Below are 16,480 nucleotides of genomic sequence, written 5' to 3' on the forward strand. Positions count from 1 at the left end.
TGCAAAAGCAAAGAAGGAACATTTATGCAACATAAAAGGAAAATATGAATGCTTTCACCAAATAGATACCGAGTTTAATAGTAATCCATGCATGGTATAGTTAATAATTATGATTTATTACTTTAGCAAACAAATTTACTTTGTTACGATGGAAGGAAATGTGTTTTCTTACATTTTTAAATCTTTCATACGAGGACACGTTTTTATCACATGTGGAGGGGTGTGTAGGGGACATTCCTCTGATCATGCACAGTGTAATCATTGTCCTTCTAGGCTTGATCATGTATACTTTGACCTACCTGGCCCGATTGCCTAAACTAGAGAATAGTTGCCGATCTGGAAGTCATCAGAAGATAAGAAGTCTAATGAACCCTTTGTCTTTTGAACAAAGACATTAAAGATACTAAATACAAGCAGCAACCAGAGGGGGATGACCAACCACCCCCTTGTCCTGTGTACCGTGGTGTGAGCGTTACAAGTGTGACAATACTGTAAGAGATTTCTGTCTTGTTCCTCAATGTCAAGTGTGAGATTACCAAATTGCCACAACAGGATACTGATTGTTAGGTATTTGAATGTGTTTGTGTAAAGCGCGCACCGTCTTTACACAAGCTTCTCCCCATTCAGCTACACAATCACTACTCAAACATTTGCCAAGGGAGCACAGCTCTGCACAGACTCCGGTTCTCTCATAGAGGATATACATTTACGAGCCGACTCAAGAGGGTTCAAAACGAGTTCAAACTGTTTTTATTTGGCAAACCCCGTGTGATACAGAATACTGTACAAAGGCAAACGAGCGAAATCATTGTGAAGCCGTCGAGCAGTGAAACTGCGACACGTGCAAAAAAAAGTAGAACTACAGTGTGAGAGAAGCAAGAGCATGAAGTAAAGTAGAACATATGGTTGGATTGTCATGTACCTGGACTACAGGATTAAGAAAGATAATAAATACATCAATTTACCACAACATCCCTGAAGTCCTGAAACCAAATGATGGCTGATTTAGATCTTTAAAAAAAGAACTGTGAGTGAACTCAAGGAAGGCACATTCAACTTCTACAGAGGTAGCTGATACAAATCAATGGGTTTGGCTACCTTAAAATAAAAACAAAACACCCTTAAATACTAATACTAAATAATAACTCTGGCAGAATTGATTTAAAAAAAATTAAATTAACAATCTTAGATCAGATATGTAAAGAAATGAAGTGCATAAAAGCCATTTTGAGTGGTTGATTAAGAGGAGAGGAACATTACAGTAGTTATAGAGAGCACATTGTCATTGCACCCGTTGATTAAATAACATGGGTTTGTCAAAAAAAGATGTATTTACTGAACTGTATCACTAAATTATTGTTGAACTGCCGTATATGAAAAAAACAAAACACTTATGTACTTAAAAGTAACATATTCAAATACATGTTGATTTGTGCTTTGATATTAACAGCTTGCACTCAGAAGATAAACAAAAAAAAGGGGCGTAAAAATAACTTTAGTCGGTTCGGTACAAAGGCAACAATGGCACGTTCATCCTCTCTCTTACCGTGACAATCTCCTCCTAACCACAACACAAATATACACATTTCCAGAGCTCACCTGCTCGGTGTGGCACAACACAGCAAAACAGCCACCACACAACTAAGAGCACATCAGTGCAGCCAAATTATATGCAAACGCGTTTCTGCAGGAAGTAAATGGGAGTGCAGAGTTGTAACTGAAATCGTTGGCACACGTTTATGTAAAAAAAAAGGCAAACTCCCCCCCCCCCCCCCCCCCCCCCGGTTCGGACTTCAGTAAGCTGGAGGCTGGTACTCTCCCGGCTGCTCCTGGGTGGAAGAGAAAGGCGACTGCTGGTAGCCCGTCGGGCCGCCGCTGCCGGCGTACGGAGCGGGCGGGTACGGAGTACCGTGGTCGTTGGCCGGGTCTCTGTACTCCTGGTCAAAGTCGCTGACGCCTTCGCGGTACCTTCTCAACGCAAAGTAGAATAACAGACCCTGTTGAGAGACGTTAAAGAGTTAGAAAGTGGAGCTTTGTGAGAGTTGTGTGTGTGTGTGTGTGTGTGTGTGTGTGTGTGTGTGTGTGTGCGTGCGTGCGTGCGTGCGTGCGTGCGTGCGTGCGTGCGTGCGTGCGTGCGTGCGTGTGTGTGTGTGTGTGTCATCCTCTGGTTTTGTTACGTCAAAAGCTGGCTCACCCAAGTGACGATGGAGAAGAAGGAAAAGGCCACAACGGCTCGGGCAGCATCCGCGATGGCGGTCGTTTCGAGGGTTTTGGACCACTGGTTGGCCAGGACGCAGAAGCAGATGAACCACAGGAAGGCCCAAGCCCCTGTAAAGATAGACAGTCAGGATCCAGGTTACAGAATTGACCTCAACTAGGCTGCACTTCCTGTTTTGTGGGCACGGTTCCTGTATTCTAGAAGGAGCTGCTGTGTGCAGGTAAACACGACTCTCACCTGAGAACACCAAATCTCCCATGACAATACATTTTCTCTCTTTGGCGTTGCTGATCTGTGGGAAGTAGGCGTCCAGTATGAGGAAGACGACACAAGCCAGGAAGGCCAGGACTCCGATGCCGACCCCGTAGCTGCAGGCGCTGTCATTGCTGTTGAACATGCATTTGGTGTCTTCTTGCTTCGCCGGGTTGACGTAGCCTTCTGCCGTGATGGTCGCAAAGACCACGATGGAGAATACCTGCACAGACAGACAGACAGACAGACAGACAGACAGACAGAGGAGGGACACACAGGGTTAATGCCAGATGGAAGGTGGGGAAGAAAATGCATGTTTCAGGTCGAGCGGCTGCAGGGGCTGCGTGATTCTCATCACATGATTCACATTACGAGAACGCTTTAAACGCCATAAAAGCAAATCTAATTAAAACATCTGTCAAGGCCGTTGGTGCAGTTCAGGGTCCCTCCTCACACCCTGGGATAATGAGCTGCTTTACTTCTTGTTGACTTGACACAATGAAGACAAAGCCTTCGCTGTCAGGGCTCCTTGAATAAGATAAGACTTGAAGAGATAAGAGCTTTCAACTCACACCTTTTCAAAATAAATCTTTTAGGGTAAATTATTTCTCATTTCTATTGTTTCGTCTGTTTTGCACTCTGTAAATGTGATATAGGCTATATGGATATATAGCATTATTATCACCTTTTCACCACAACAGCTTAACCTACAATAGGAAACAGCTGTGTGATGCTGCACACGTTTAAATTCCTCTTTATCGACGACATCTTCTGAGAGTTTTAACTCGCCCTGGTCCATTATTCAGAGCCGTGTGCAACACTGTTGCCAAACAAACCGTCCATCATCAGTTGGTAAACTGTCAGTTGGTAAGGTGACACGGCACTGGACATGCTAAGCTAACATGAGCTAATATCAACAAGTGCTCCAGAAAACACAGCAAATTTACACTTTTTTGTAACTTTCTTTAAGATTTCAACCTAACGCGCATCACGTGTCCGCTGTCGGCCGCTCATGGGGCCAAGAAGCGGCATCACCGACCGACTTGTGTCGCTGCTGGCAGCTCACATCTGTTACCACGAACTCGACGTGACAGTCGGCTAACTTTTCATGCTAACGTTTCCGTGGAGTCACTCACCCAGCTCAGGCACCGCAAAATGGTTTGAGGCTGTTTCGCAAAATTGACGAAATCAAAAGCACCGCCAGCCAGCGAGGCCCCGTAAGCACTGCTCTGCATTTTTTCACCCCCCAAAAAAAATGCCTATGAAACGACTTAAAGACGAGCTGGAGAAGTCTCTCCCTGTCAAAGTTTGGGACAGTTTCGTTTTGTCAAAAGAAAACAGCTTCCTGAAAACTTTTTCAAAGACCGCCCCTGCTCTGGTGTGTTCAAGCGCTCCTCGGAAAATGCGACTATAACCTATAACCTAAAAAGAAAAATGTAAATGGCCTGTGTTGTTGTTGTTTTGTAACTCTAGGAGGCGGCAGTGACACATTGCAGTGCTGTTAGTTTTGCAAGGAGCAAAGGTTCATGTCGTTTGATTATAAGCTATGAGATTCGACACAAGAACCTAACAATACAACCATACAGATTGAAAACGAGTGCTCACTTCTAACTGTAGGCCTACTAGTAGTTTTTCCAATTTTGTTAATTTAAGATAGTTTGACAAATGTAATGTCGTGTTGCAGTTCTTCAATGTGTCCACTGGAGGGCAGTGAACACTCATTGTTCTAAATTCACTCAGGTCAAACATCACCTCCACTTTTCATAACCATAAAAGCGACATCCTGCTGTACGAAGGATCATATAATGTTTTCTACATTACATAACACAATACCATATGTATACTTCCAATTAGTATTAAATATTAAATACCTGTATAGCTTATATTTGTTTATTTGCTACGTCCCCATGACCCATCGTACAACGCACGTCAGCTTAACTGATTGCACTTCATCAGCTGCCACCACATCTTGGCACCAAAGGCAAATTAGGCACAGCTGTGTGCTGCCAGAGAGTAAGAGAGTGAGTAAAAGAGAGTGAGAGCGCGAGAGAGAGGAAGTCTGTACGATGTGTAGTGACAATTAGTCAAGCATAGACTGTTACAACGTCAGTGATAACACACCGTTCTGTGGTTGACTGCTGGTGAAGACTGAGAAGAAGCTGTGTGTTTGCCGTACAGAGATCATCAAAGGCCATGGCATACAGTGTCAGCATTTGTCAAATAGATTCTGATTCTGAGTCGGAGTCTGACTTTGAGTGAGTCCTCTTTTAAAGACTTTATTTGAGCGTTGCTTTACTTTTTTGTTGTTTGGTGAACTTTGTACCTGATTGCCATTTCCTCTGCATCTTTCTGCTCGGGTGGGCTAATGCACTTTCATTTTGTTTTGTCTTGTTGCTGTTACCTTGAATCAACATTGATGTCGAACTAAGTTACTTTTATCAAATTATGTTACTAATAAACTAAATTGTAGTTTCATTTTCAGTGCTTTCCTAGTGATAGCTTTCAACGATTTTAGATAAAAGCATCTTTTGTCTGTTTAGTGTTATTTTTACATACATGCCACTGGTGTTCGGGCCAAATCCTTTGGGTCATTATGGTTACTCTCCCTTAGGAACATGGGAGAAAGCGAACCAGATCGGAGCTCCTTCCCGCTCTTTGGAGAGCCAGCTGCCAGCACCCAGAGGTGTCCCGAAACCCTACAGATGGACGTTTTTAGGGAATGTACTGGCACCAATGCAGACCGTCTGCCATTTCCCGCAAGTGGTCACGTGAGCGGCGAGACGCTCGACAGGGAGCAGATGAACCCTCTGCAGAGGCATCGTTGGTCGGCTGCTACCTTAAAGGTCCTCTCCGCAATGCCCAGTCGCACTGCTGGTGAGATGAGCCCTCCCTCTAATTATATGTCGACAATGTTCATGAAGACATGTAAACTGACTGTTGTTGTCCACACAGGGATGAGAAGCGCTGCAGTAATTCCACGGCGCGGCAGAGAGTCATCTCAGCTCCACCGACAGCAGACCTCCTCCTGTGATTCTTCTCACCCTTCCAGAACAATCCCAGAGGACGGTGAACAGGCAGATATGGAGGAAGTCGGCACTGAAGGTGAACAGGAAATGCCTCTCCGAACTCTCCTCTGAACGTGTCACTAAATTGGTTTTGTTTTCCAACTTTTGGTTCACAGAAAACAAGAAGCGGCAGTTGATGCTCGACCTCCGAGGCCTTTCGGTGAGCGAGGGCATGCGCAAGCTGCGAGCCACGCCGCTCAGCCTGGCCGACAAGATGGACGTCAGGTACGTGTGGCACTGACGACACTTAACGTCCTGCGAAAATAAAGCTCTGTGGTAACTGTCCGGCCCATCTGTTATCAGGCGACTTGCTTTCAGTGACCTAGCTGAGAGTTCACTCATCGGCGGAAATATAGCATGCTGCAGTAGTCTAAGCGTGTACATATCTAGGGTGAGTACACGCTGTGTGCTACACAATGTAGGAACCGCTTTTGTTTGTGTGCATGAGTCCTTCACTCGTTGTGTTTTCCTCCCCTCAGACTTGGCGTCATTGCCAGTTCAGCTGCCTCCCCGTCCTCACTTCCCTCCAGTTGTGGCATTCACCCATGAAGAGACTGAGCGGGCGTTTCGGGACCGGCGTGCTTTCCTACTTCCTGTTCCTCCGAACCCTCCTGCTCTTTAACCTCCTCCTCTTCGTCATCTTCGGCCTGTTCCTGGTCTTCCCTCAAGCCGTCAACCCTCCTCCTCACCCTCACGGCTCTAACCTCGACGCTTCCTTCTCTGATCTCACGGGCCTTGAGCTTCTCACAGGAACGGTACGACGCATCGCGGCAGCACACGCACGAGAATGTCTGCGGCGCTCTCTTGAATCAAATCTCTGTTCCGTGTTGCAGGGTTACATCTCTCAGAGTGTGATGTTTTACGGCTACTACACCAACACCATCCTCAAAACTTGCCGGGCTGCTAACTCCACTGCTGAATCATCGCATCTGCCAGTCTGTGATACCGACAAGCCCCAGACTGTGCCATACAGCATACCTGCAGCCTACTTCTTCACCATCGCCATCGCCTTCTTCATTATCTGCGTCATCCTCGTGTACAGGTTAGACAATAAGTCAACTCCTTACACATGAACACTTGCTTTACTCCGTCTGCGTTGTGTATTTCATGGCTATGTTGTTCCCCTGCAGCATGTCCAAGTCCTTCGGGAGAAGTTTTCAAGTCCTCAAGTCTAATGGAAACTTGGCCGTCAAAGTTCTCTGCTCCTGGGACTTCAAAGTCACCAGGGAGACGTCTGTCAAACTGCAGTCTGAGAAAATCAGCACTCAGCTCAAAGTATGCAATCTGTTGAATATTCAGTTGTACTCACTAAAGTGTGAAACTCTTTTTTTTTTTTTTATGTAATAAACTGATATTAGAAACGAAGACGATGATTCCACATTTCCTTTCCAAACAGAAGCATCGGGGTGAATCATGTCAAACTGGCTACGCTTACTTCTTGCTTCTCAGCAAATTTCATCATTAAGTCCAATGTGACAAGTTTGGCCACACGATCTCAGCTTTTGCAGAACTGGTTTTCACACAGGAAGCTTTTGATGATGCATTTTCACAACCCAATGTGACTGTTTTAACTGCGGGCCCCTTGGCATCCACAAAGAGGCTAAAAAAATGCCATTTTCTTACGAAGGAGGGATTTTCAAATATCCCGTTCTGAACATAATCGATAGCAGGGCTGATCACACTTTCGACAACATTTTGAATATCTTCAACGATGCTGGCTCGACCCTTACAAACTGCTGCTTTTTCCCCAACAGGAGCTGCTGTCTGAGGTGATCCCCGGAGAAGATAAAAAGAGCTGCATGCACCGACTCCGCCGCCTGATGGTGCACCTGGTGGCGTGGGCTACATGTCTGGCCAGCATCTGTCTGGGTGCCATGGCGGTCCACTATCTGTCAGAGGTTAGAGGGAACTGCGCAACAACGGCTGTGCAGCCAGACATGACAGACTTTATGCACATCTGAGCAGCTACAGGGCCCGCGTGACATGTTCTCAAGACATAGCTTACCACAAAACTGGCTCTGATAAAGAAGCACTTTCCCACCGCTGTTTATTTACTTCTCCTTTTACTTTCCTGGAAGATGTTTAACACGTTTTATTATTTTTTTTTTATTCGGCCTGCTGCATGCTTAACAAAACTGCCATGCATGAGAACCGCCAAAAACATTATCCTGATTGAGATATGATTGAGTATGTTTAACATGGTGGCTCCCAAACTTTTTCCATCTTCGGGAGAAATCCTGCGACCCATTCTCGCATGCCAACTTTAATCAACTGGTGAAAATACTGAGGAAACTCGTAATAGTTCTATTTCAATTAAATTCCATTCCATTCCTTCACAGGCTGGCATGGAGCAGAGTCTTTTCAAAGACGCTGAGCTGCTGCTCTTGTCTGCAGTGGTGTCCGGCTTTAACCTTTTACTCCCCGGCTTCTTCAACCTGTGTGCTTGGATAGAGAATCATGACTCACCCAGCGTACGCGTCTATGTCTCCATCTTCAGGTAAGAAGAAGAAGAAGAACTGTAAGAACAAAACAAAATGCACAATCAACCACAACAGAGATGAGTCACGCAGAACCATGCAAAGCTAGACTTGTCGAGCGTAAATAAGCATACGCTATTTCTTACTGATAAATATAACTTTAATAGTTACACTGCACTACAAACTATGTTTTGGTACATACTATATACATTTTCTCTTCAATAAACACGTTCATCTTCTCTTTTCTGACATTTAAGTTAGAAAGAAAATAAGGAGCACATTCAAAAGTGGGAAACCATTTCATCAACGATAAAATGAGATGAAGTAAAAAACATAAATCGCAACAATTTTATCTCTACCATATAATTTGTTCAGTCGGATTTGTCTGGAGCGTCCAACGCTTTATGTTAAATATGGAAGCTTTAATTGCAGCTGCATTAGTTTCACTCTATGAAGTCTTATTGTAGTGGGAGAATAAGATAATCCTTTATTAGTCCCGCAGTGGGGAAATTTACAGGATCACAGCAGCAAAATGGTAAAAAAAAAAAAAAGAGCAGCAAGTATTATAAATAAGTAATAAACAGTAAAGAATATCAACTAAGTAAAAAAGTAACATGGACTTTAATTATAGTGAAGCTGTGTGGTGTTTTTCTCAAGTAGACATTGTTGTCATTTTTTCTTTTAGGAATCTGTTGTTGAAGGTCAGCATTGTTGGAGTGCTGTGTTTCCGCTGGCTGGGGAGAATTGCTGTGGAACCAGAAAGTCGTGGTTTACAGGTAAACTAACTTCCTTGTACTGTAATCAAAGTTCCCATGAAGTGGCCCTGATTTGTACAATGTTCCACATTCCTACAGTACATTTCTCAGGTCTTACAAAAGAAATAAAAGAAACACTTCTCTCTATTTTTCAGGAAAGACGGTTTTCATTATGATATAGGCTACATTTGGCTAAAGCAACAATAAATGCAATGTTGTGCGTTTGTTGTTAAATATTATAATATTAAATATTTTGGTTAAAAATGTAATTTGGTTACCATTACCAATATTCAAGATGCATATTTTTATTGCAGCTTTACCCATTTTACCCCCTTATGGGCGGCCCTGATTAGGACACACTAAGTGTTTGGCTGTGACCTAATTATCCCTAATATGATCAATGCTTCTGTCGTCCTCAGTGTTGGGAGAGCTTTGTGGGGCAAGAACTGTATCGCTTGCTCTTGATGGACTTTGTCTTCACGGTGCTTTACACTTTTTTGGGAGAGTTCCTGTGGAGGCAAGTTGGCGCTTTACCCACAAATCGTGTAACTTGATCCTCTTGTTTGCTGTTGATAAAACCATTCACTGAGCGCTGAGCATCTTCCCTCTGTAGGCTCTTTTCTAAGAGAATTCTGAAAAGGAAGAGGATGCCAGTGTTTGACATTGCTCGTAATGTTCTGGAACTCATCTATGGACAAACCCTTACTTGGTAATTACACCACATCCTTAAAACCCTCCACATATTTAACAAAAAGTGAATTCAACGTTAATGGTCTTCGGTTCTTCCCAGGCTCGGGGTGCTGTTTGCGCCACTGCTTCCTGCGGTCCAGATCGTAAAACTGTTTGTGTTATTTTACATGAAGAAGGTTGGTACACGAGGTCTTGTTTCATCGTCGTGCACACACTCATTTGCATGAACTTCAAATTCTTCCTTTTATCTTTCCAGAGCAGTCTAATGCTCAACTGTCAGGCATCCAGAAAGCCCTGGAGGGCCAGTCAGATGACAACACTGTTCATCTCCCTTTTGTGCTTCCCCTCGTTTCTTGGAGCTGCTGTGTCTATCACTTACGTCATTTCGACGTAAGTGCACCATACCTTACTCGTAATGTATGTTCCAGTTATAATTTCAGGGTGTTTACGTCTGAGTTCCACACGTTTTTCACCAGGTATTATACTATATGGCTGGGGATATATTCTGTGTAATGTTATTGTCACAAATTCCACGCAAAGACCAGAACCAACAATTATTTTTAACTACTAGAGAGTGTTTGTTCCTTTTTGCCATAACCATCCCAAAACCCATCAATTGGCCTCACGGTCGCACTGCGTGACATGGTCGTTGATTATGATGAGTCAACAATATCTATTAATCCACAGCTGAAAGTAGTCCCCAACAAATGCAGAATTTATTCTTATTAGAATAATATTTGCTTAAAACTACAGTGCAAAGCTGTTATAATGATAATAATTACTTTACTTTGATTTACCCATTTTAAATTATTCGTTTGACATTTTGGGTGAGAGGATTGATACCACTCATCTATGGTAACGTCAAAGTATTCCTTTAAAAAAAAAAAAACATGTCTTCAGTAGAAATAAATGGGCTTGTGAAAGTATTGCAGGATGGACAAACCTGGCTAACCTCAGCTTTAAAGCCAATGAAAAAAAAAAAGTGCTATTGCCCAAAAACTGACAAACTGCGCATATCTTCAAAATCCTTCTGTCTGATGTCCTCAGGATTAAACCCTCGTCCAGGTGCGGCCCTTTCAGGAATCTCACCACGATGTTTCAGTCGGGGCAGCTGTGGGCCCAGGAGCTGGAGAACGCCCACCCGATCCTGTCTCGGCTCAGCTGGGCCTACAACGCTGTGCTGGAGAACCCACTGTTCTTATTCCTCGCCTCTGGAGTCTTTCTGTAAGTGGTGACATGATGACGTTATCATTCGTGTGGTTTGTTTATTTCTATTATCTTATCTTACTATCACATTTTGTGTATTGTGCATGGTTATTCTGTTAACAAAGTGTCTGCCTTCCAGAAATATTCATTGTAACTCTGTCTGAATGTTTATGGTCTTTACATTTGTTTCCCTCTTATGCTTTCTATTTTTTCAGATTGGTGATATATTTTCACACTCAAGTGGTTGATGGCCAAAGGAGAATCATCATTCGGTTGGAAAAGCAAATTGAAAATGTATGCGTAATCAAACAAGAGTCTACACAGCCATGCTAGCGGCCCTGTGAGGCTGCACTTAGCATCCGCATGCTAACATGCTCACTATGACAATGCTGATGTTTAGCATCTGTAGTGTAGACAAAGTCGGTAGGATTCAGCATCTGGGTACCAAGCGTGTCTGTACCATCTTAATGTATATTATGTTTATTTCCTCTTGTGTACAGGAGGGTAAAGACAAAAAGTTCCTCATCACCAATCTGCAAGCCATTTATGAGCGGAGTAGTCTGGTTTCCCCTCATAGATAAGGTGGGTAGTCTCCGTACTGTAACCTCTTTGGGGTTGGAATACAACTTCTGTTTGCTCACTTTTTGATGACCTCATTTATAATCTGAAAAGGCATTTCTGTGTGGACACTGTCATATGAAAAGTGTTTGTCTTTATTCCCCCCCCCCCCAAGTCTGTGGCTGAACAACATTCACAACAAGGTCTGTAGCAATGGAAAGAAATCTCATCGGTGACGTCTATGCTGTGATAGATGGTTGGCAACATTATTATGAAATCAGGAATGTCCCCTACAAGCTACAATGAGAACAAAAGTCCAAGCGAAACCAGCAACAGTAATGTGTTATTTTCAAAAATATTCCATAAAGTTTTAATTTAAATGTACTGGAGGAACACACAACTAATCCTGGCTGTTTGCACTGTATTATATTTATTTATACATAAAGCTCCTATATGTCAGGATGTCTTTTTTTTGTATGTGTAGTCATTTTTTAGATTATGTTCATCTGAAAAATAACTACATATAAATATAACTATGAAAAATGATCTTGAATGTGTTGTAGGAAAATAAATTAGTTTGAACACATGAGCATCTGTGCTTTGGTATGAGGAACCCTCTTCATGTGTTCTTGGCAGATGGCATCTGTTGAAAACATTGTATCTGTTTGGTTCAAACACTGCACGTATTCCTTCATGCCGTTCACCTGAACACATACAATTAATCAGCACTTCTGCTAGTTTTTTCATTCTGATTTTGCACTTTGTCGTGATGCTTCCTGTAAACAATGGGCTGTCATAGTATACGTGTTGCACATTGTGTTGAAGGTATATGTTAAAGGTGCAATATAAGGGATTCAGAGCATTCATATAGCACCAGACCTTTGAGTTAAACCAACAGAATGTGAAATAACACCCCCACATGATGTAGCAATCAACCTGACAAATGCAACCTGCTTCTTGCACCTGTGTCCTAAATTTCCCCCAAGCACGCTTTCCAGAAAATATTCTATAAACCCGTTCAACGTGAAGTTATGTCAAACATATGCTGAGAATAATAGAACTGTACAGTAATACATCAACATCATACAGCAAATGCTTTAGTGACAAATAACTATTTAGCAGGTGTTATTAAAAGAATAAAATATATATATATATATATATATATATATATATATATATATATATATATAGAGAGAGAGAGATATAGTTTAAAATGAAGAGGGTAGAGGGATCCTATTGGATATTTTGTCAACGTGTGGTGGATTGCTTTATGTACAGTTCGTTTGTTTTATCAAAATCACAAGGGGTTCACATAACATAGAGCGGTTAAACGTGTCAAACTGCAGCTGAACACATAATTGACTTTTAGCCTCAGACCATGTGATGTCACATGTCAACAATTCTCAAATAGCACATTTTTGTACACTTGGTTGCTGAACAAGTTGGGTAACTCTTTGACTAGCCAGTCAGTTTCAGTCATTACCACAAGAAAAATACCAGTGAGAGATGTACTTGCTGTGACACTATATAAACCCATGGCTTCAGGATACTCTCAACTTTGAGTTGGTCTTTTTTGGAAGATTGCATCTCAGTAAAGATGTCTGGTAAGTTTTCATGCTTTCTTGATTTCATCTGCTAAGAAAATCACTCTGTAAATGATCATGTTCCTAATATACATGTAATTTAAGTTGTAAAGCAATCATACCTTTTTTTTTTGCAGCTCATTGTTGGCACATTCTCATATCTTACGTCATTATTTTGTAATCACTTTATTACCTTCCTCACTGCAAATCTCATCTTCCTTTCAGATAACATGGAAGTGAAGTCTAAAAAAAGAGTGTACATCAGTCTTCCAAAGAAATACATGGCTGCTTTGGCAAAGAATTATGAACTGGTAAACAATTTCTCTCTTTCCTATACTTACAGGCAACATCACTTGTTTCATCTTGTTGACTTAAGCTACGATATGGCATGAAGCTCATGATTTTCTATCATTTAACAGGACCATGGGTTGATAATAAAGGAGCTGAACCCCTATATAAATGCAGGATATGTACAAGCTTACTTTAAAGAATGGGGAGTCGTCACAGTGTGTAAGGTAAACACTGACAAAACCACTGCTTTTTTTTCATGCCTTTTGTTAGCATATTCTTTAAAAAACTATGAAGTTATAAGAGATTTTGTCAGTGAATTATACAAATTACCGTTATCTGTTGAATTCGATCCCAGGTTAAGAAGAGCCCCAACCCGGGGTACAATAAGGCAGTGGCCTATGTGAGGTTTTCTTCAGAGGATGAAGCTGACCGAGCAGAATGGGCCGGTCCTCACTACGTCGGAGGCGATGTGGAAGTAAAACGAGTGGTTAGTCCAAAGGTGAATTTGTATTCTCTCCTGTCAGAGCAAAGTTTGTTTTATGCCTGTTTGCCGGACATAAAATAGAAGACGTGTACAAATAAATGTTAGTTAGCAGCATTTGATTTTAAATGTGTACATTTGCTTTCTTCCTTCTCCAATGGCTGACAAAAATAAATCTGTCTCTCAGACGGAGGCGGATTCTGACGACGACGGCTCCCCGGCCCTTGCTATTCCTCGACCTCGGCGTTCGATGGGCTTGGGCTACATACTGGAAGATGCTCAGTGGTTAGATGACGAGTCGGAGGAATAAACAAATACTGTGCAACTTTGTCTTTAGAAGTTTAAAAATCCTAAATGTATGTGTAAAAAAGTGTTGGCGTTGTAAACTAACGTGGCTCATAAAAATCTGCGAGGCTGCTGTGAAATATTCTTACAAGAATATAAATAGTCCTCAGCTCTATAAGAACACTTATCCTTCACCTGTTTGTTTATCTGTTTAGCCTGTTTTTCTGCTGTTTAGCCTGTTTTTCTGCTGTTTTCCTGCATATCTGCTGATTTTTCTGCTGATGCTATGTTGTGTATTATAATAAAAAGTTAAACTTTATTCTATGTGTTGTTTAATGTTTGTCAAGGACATAGTGGTGATAAAAAAAAAATATAGTTTTAATGTTAACTCAAATGCCTCACATTATTGTTCCTAAGATAATGGTTTTGACAGCCTCAATTTTGCCTTTTCTTCCTCTGACACAAACATTAACTATACAGGTCAATGGAAAAAAATAGTGTAGCCTATACAAACTACAAAATTAGGTATTCACAAATGTCATGATTAGTGAATATAACGTAAAATAAAAATATGTATAAAAAATAAATAATAATAAATAATAAATAATTATCAGACATTTATAATTGGCTGAAGGGATAAAACTATCAAAAAATCTAAACAAATGTATTTCGTATATTAGGCTACATCATAATATTGTTTGTCCGTCTACTGAGGGCGGGTCGAATGACGTCAGAGACAACTGACCAATCGCTACGCAGAGCGCCAACATCCTCAACAGCGTTGAAAACATGGCGGAGAGAGACGCAGAAGTTGGATTCAAAAAGGTAGAAGGATACAGCGCTGCTTTGGTTGTGGTTGTTCATACGTACTCGGTTTCCCCCCATGTGGTTAAATAAAGGCGAAGATAGCCTCTTCTTGTTGTCGCTGAATTGCATTTTATTCGGCAGACACGCCAAACCCGTGTTCATGGAGTACATGAGTTGTTCCTTAATTATCTGTCAGACGAAGATATTGTTCAGTGAATTGACATATATCTGTGCGCCGAATGGAAGAGCGGTTTATAATGGTTAAAGAGAGTGCTGTGTGTTCACTATTCCGGGATAACACCAGCGTCAGTTACGTTCAACCGTTAAATTAACGTTTTTCCGACGGCAGTTTGGTATGAGGAAGTGCACGCAACGTCAAATTACAAGATGCAGTGATTATGTTACTCACGCGAGAAAAGCCTATTGAGAGCCTCTGTTCTCCTCATTCACAGGAAACAGTAAGCAAACTGTTGTCAGGTTTCTTCAAGGAGGACAGAACCAGACGTGAGTTGGATACATATGTATTTACTTTTTGATATAAGTCACATCTACAAACTGTTTAATTTGGCTCATTCTGCTACAGTAAGCGGGGATGCTGCGCTCCTCATGACAGAGTTGCTGAAAATATTTGTCCAAGGTAAGGAGTTGTCTTTTTTTTAATTTTTAATTTTTTTTAACAGTTGCACACAGATGCCCTTTTAACCTTTGCAATGTGTTTTCTCATTTCCAGAAGCCGCTGTGAGATCACAGAAACAAGCCGAGTCTGAGGACTGCAACCAAGTGGACATCGAGCACTTTGAAAAGATTCTGCCTCAGCTGGTGTGTTTAGCTCAGCAGCTTTTAACACCTCATTCAATAGGGACCATAAGGCTGCTCTAGTGTCCCGTGTAATCTATATCTCATCCGGATATGCTATTTTTCTTATTTGGCTCCTAAATTCTGCATAACATACGTATTGTACCTGCTGCCTGTATTACAGCTAATCACAAGAACAAGTATGGGGTCTTTCATTTGATCACTGACCCCGTTATTCTTGTATTTTAGTTAATATTCTTCATATTGTTGACATGACTCGGGTATATGAGACATTCAGTGCCTACAGGTGTACAAGTTAAATCCATTTTTCCTGAAATCCCATCCTGGAGCGTCTCAAACTGCCGGTAGTTTTCTTGTTAAATAAAATGCTGGTCAAACATAAAGAACAAACTGGATATAAGACCTCATCAAAAAGCTTCCATTATTAATCTCGCTGCCTTTCATCTCTCTTCCGATGCAGCTGCTGGACTTCTAGCTCAAGTGATGCCACAAGATGGAGCCAGAGTGTTGCCGGCGTGTCGCTGCTCAAATCCTACATTTTCGATTCCAACATGTTTATTTTTCTCTGTATAGTTGTCACTGAAATCTGCGACAACATTAAAAAGCCCGTCCCGTATGTATTCGAGTTGTGTGATTTCTTTTTTTTTTTTTAAATAGAAGGCAACGGCGCTGTCCGCACGCCGCCACCCCCACCGCCACCGATAAGGCCCACCTGTGCTCCTCTGTGCAACAACAGGTGCTTCCAGCATGCATAGTGCCCTTCATCAAAGCCTCCTGGAGCAGTTGGAAGCAATTAGAGTAATAAGGGGAGCAGCTAGTCCCTTAGATGATGACAAGTGCCAGGAAAAAAAAAAAAGGAGTACCCCCTCCGGCCACTTTGAAGTTCCCTTTTGCTGTCCTGCGATGTTTAGTTAGAGGTGGGGGGGAAGGGCAAAGGGGAGCTCTGGCACAGGGGGAAAGTTGAATGGGAGTGTGCGTGCGCGAACGTGTGCACGT

At 42.0% G+C, this 16,480-nt stretch overlaps 4 protein-coding genes across 4 annotated transcripts; 3 read left to right on the forward strand and 1 right to left on the reverse strand.

Moving 5' to 3' along the window:
- Positions 1-1,786: 1,786 nt before the first annotated feature.
- Positions 1,787-3,791, reverse strand: syngr2a (synaptogyrin 2a). The gene is made up of 4 exons (XM_079178077.1): positions 3,607-3,791; positions 2,456-2,693; positions 2,195-2,328; positions 1,787-1,997 (listed from the first exon to the last, which is right to left on the reverse strand). The coding sequence occupies exons 1-4, from the start codon at positions 3,703-3,705 to the stop codon at positions 1,794-1,796; spliced, it is 675 nt and encodes a 224-aa protein (XP_079034203.1). The 5' UTR covers positions 3,706-3,791; the 3' UTR covers positions 1,787-1,793.
- An 854-nt stretch (positions 3,792-4,645) lies between these two features.
- On the forward strand, positions 4,646-11,578 carry tmc6a (transmembrane channel-like 6a). Its single transcript, XM_079177299.1, has 19 exons — positions 4,646-4,725; positions 5,082-5,344; positions 5,423-5,572; positions 5,652-5,760; positions 5,839-5,926; positions 6,015-6,290; positions 6,369-6,577; positions 6,666-6,810; positions 7,290-7,433; positions 7,875-8,032; positions 8,698-8,788; positions 9,187-9,284; positions 9,381-9,476; positions 9,558-9,633; positions 9,714-9,847; positions 10,505-10,681; positions 10,879-10,957; positions 11,164-11,245; positions 11,397-11,578. Exons 1-18 carry the CDS (start codon positions 4,664-4,666, stop codon positions 11,242-11,244), a joined length of 2,436 nt encoding a protein of 811 aa, XP_079033425.1. The 5' UTR covers positions 4,646-4,663; the 3' UTR covers position 11,245; positions 11,397-11,578.
- Positions 11,579-12,809: 1,231 nt separating this feature from the next.
- LOC306709731 (heterogeneous nuclear ribonucleoproteins A1 homolog) lies at positions 12,810-14,174 on the forward strand. Its single transcript, XM_079177996.1, has 5 exons — positions 12,810-12,825; positions 13,030-13,115; positions 13,224-13,319; positions 13,451-13,594; positions 13,764-14,174. The coding sequence occupies exons 1-5, from the start codon at positions 12,819-12,821 to the stop codon at positions 13,884-13,886; spliced, it is 456 nt and encodes a 151-aa protein (XP_079034122.1). The 5' UTR covers positions 12,810-12,818; the 3' UTR covers positions 13,887-14,174.
- A 442-nt stretch (positions 14,175-14,616) lies between these two features.
- On the forward strand, positions 14,617-16,094 carry cenpx (centromere protein X). Its single transcript, XM_079177127.1, has 5 exons — positions 14,617-14,686; positions 15,121-15,172; positions 15,252-15,305; positions 15,399-15,487; positions 15,945-16,094. The coding sequence occupies exons 1-5, from the start codon at positions 14,651-14,653 to the stop codon at positions 15,957-15,959; spliced, it is 246 nt and encodes an 81-aa protein (XP_079033253.1). The 5' UTR covers positions 14,617-14,650; the 3' UTR covers positions 15,960-16,094.
- Positions 16,095-16,480: the final 386 nt, after the last annotated feature.

The sequence above is a fragment of the Pholis gunnellus genome (assembly GCF_910591455.1).
Source record: "Pholis gunnellus genome assembly, chromosome: 17".
Classification (NCBI taxonomy): domain Eukaryota; kingdom Metazoa; phylum Chordata; class Actinopteri; order Perciformes; family Pholidae; genus Pholis; species Pholis gunnellus.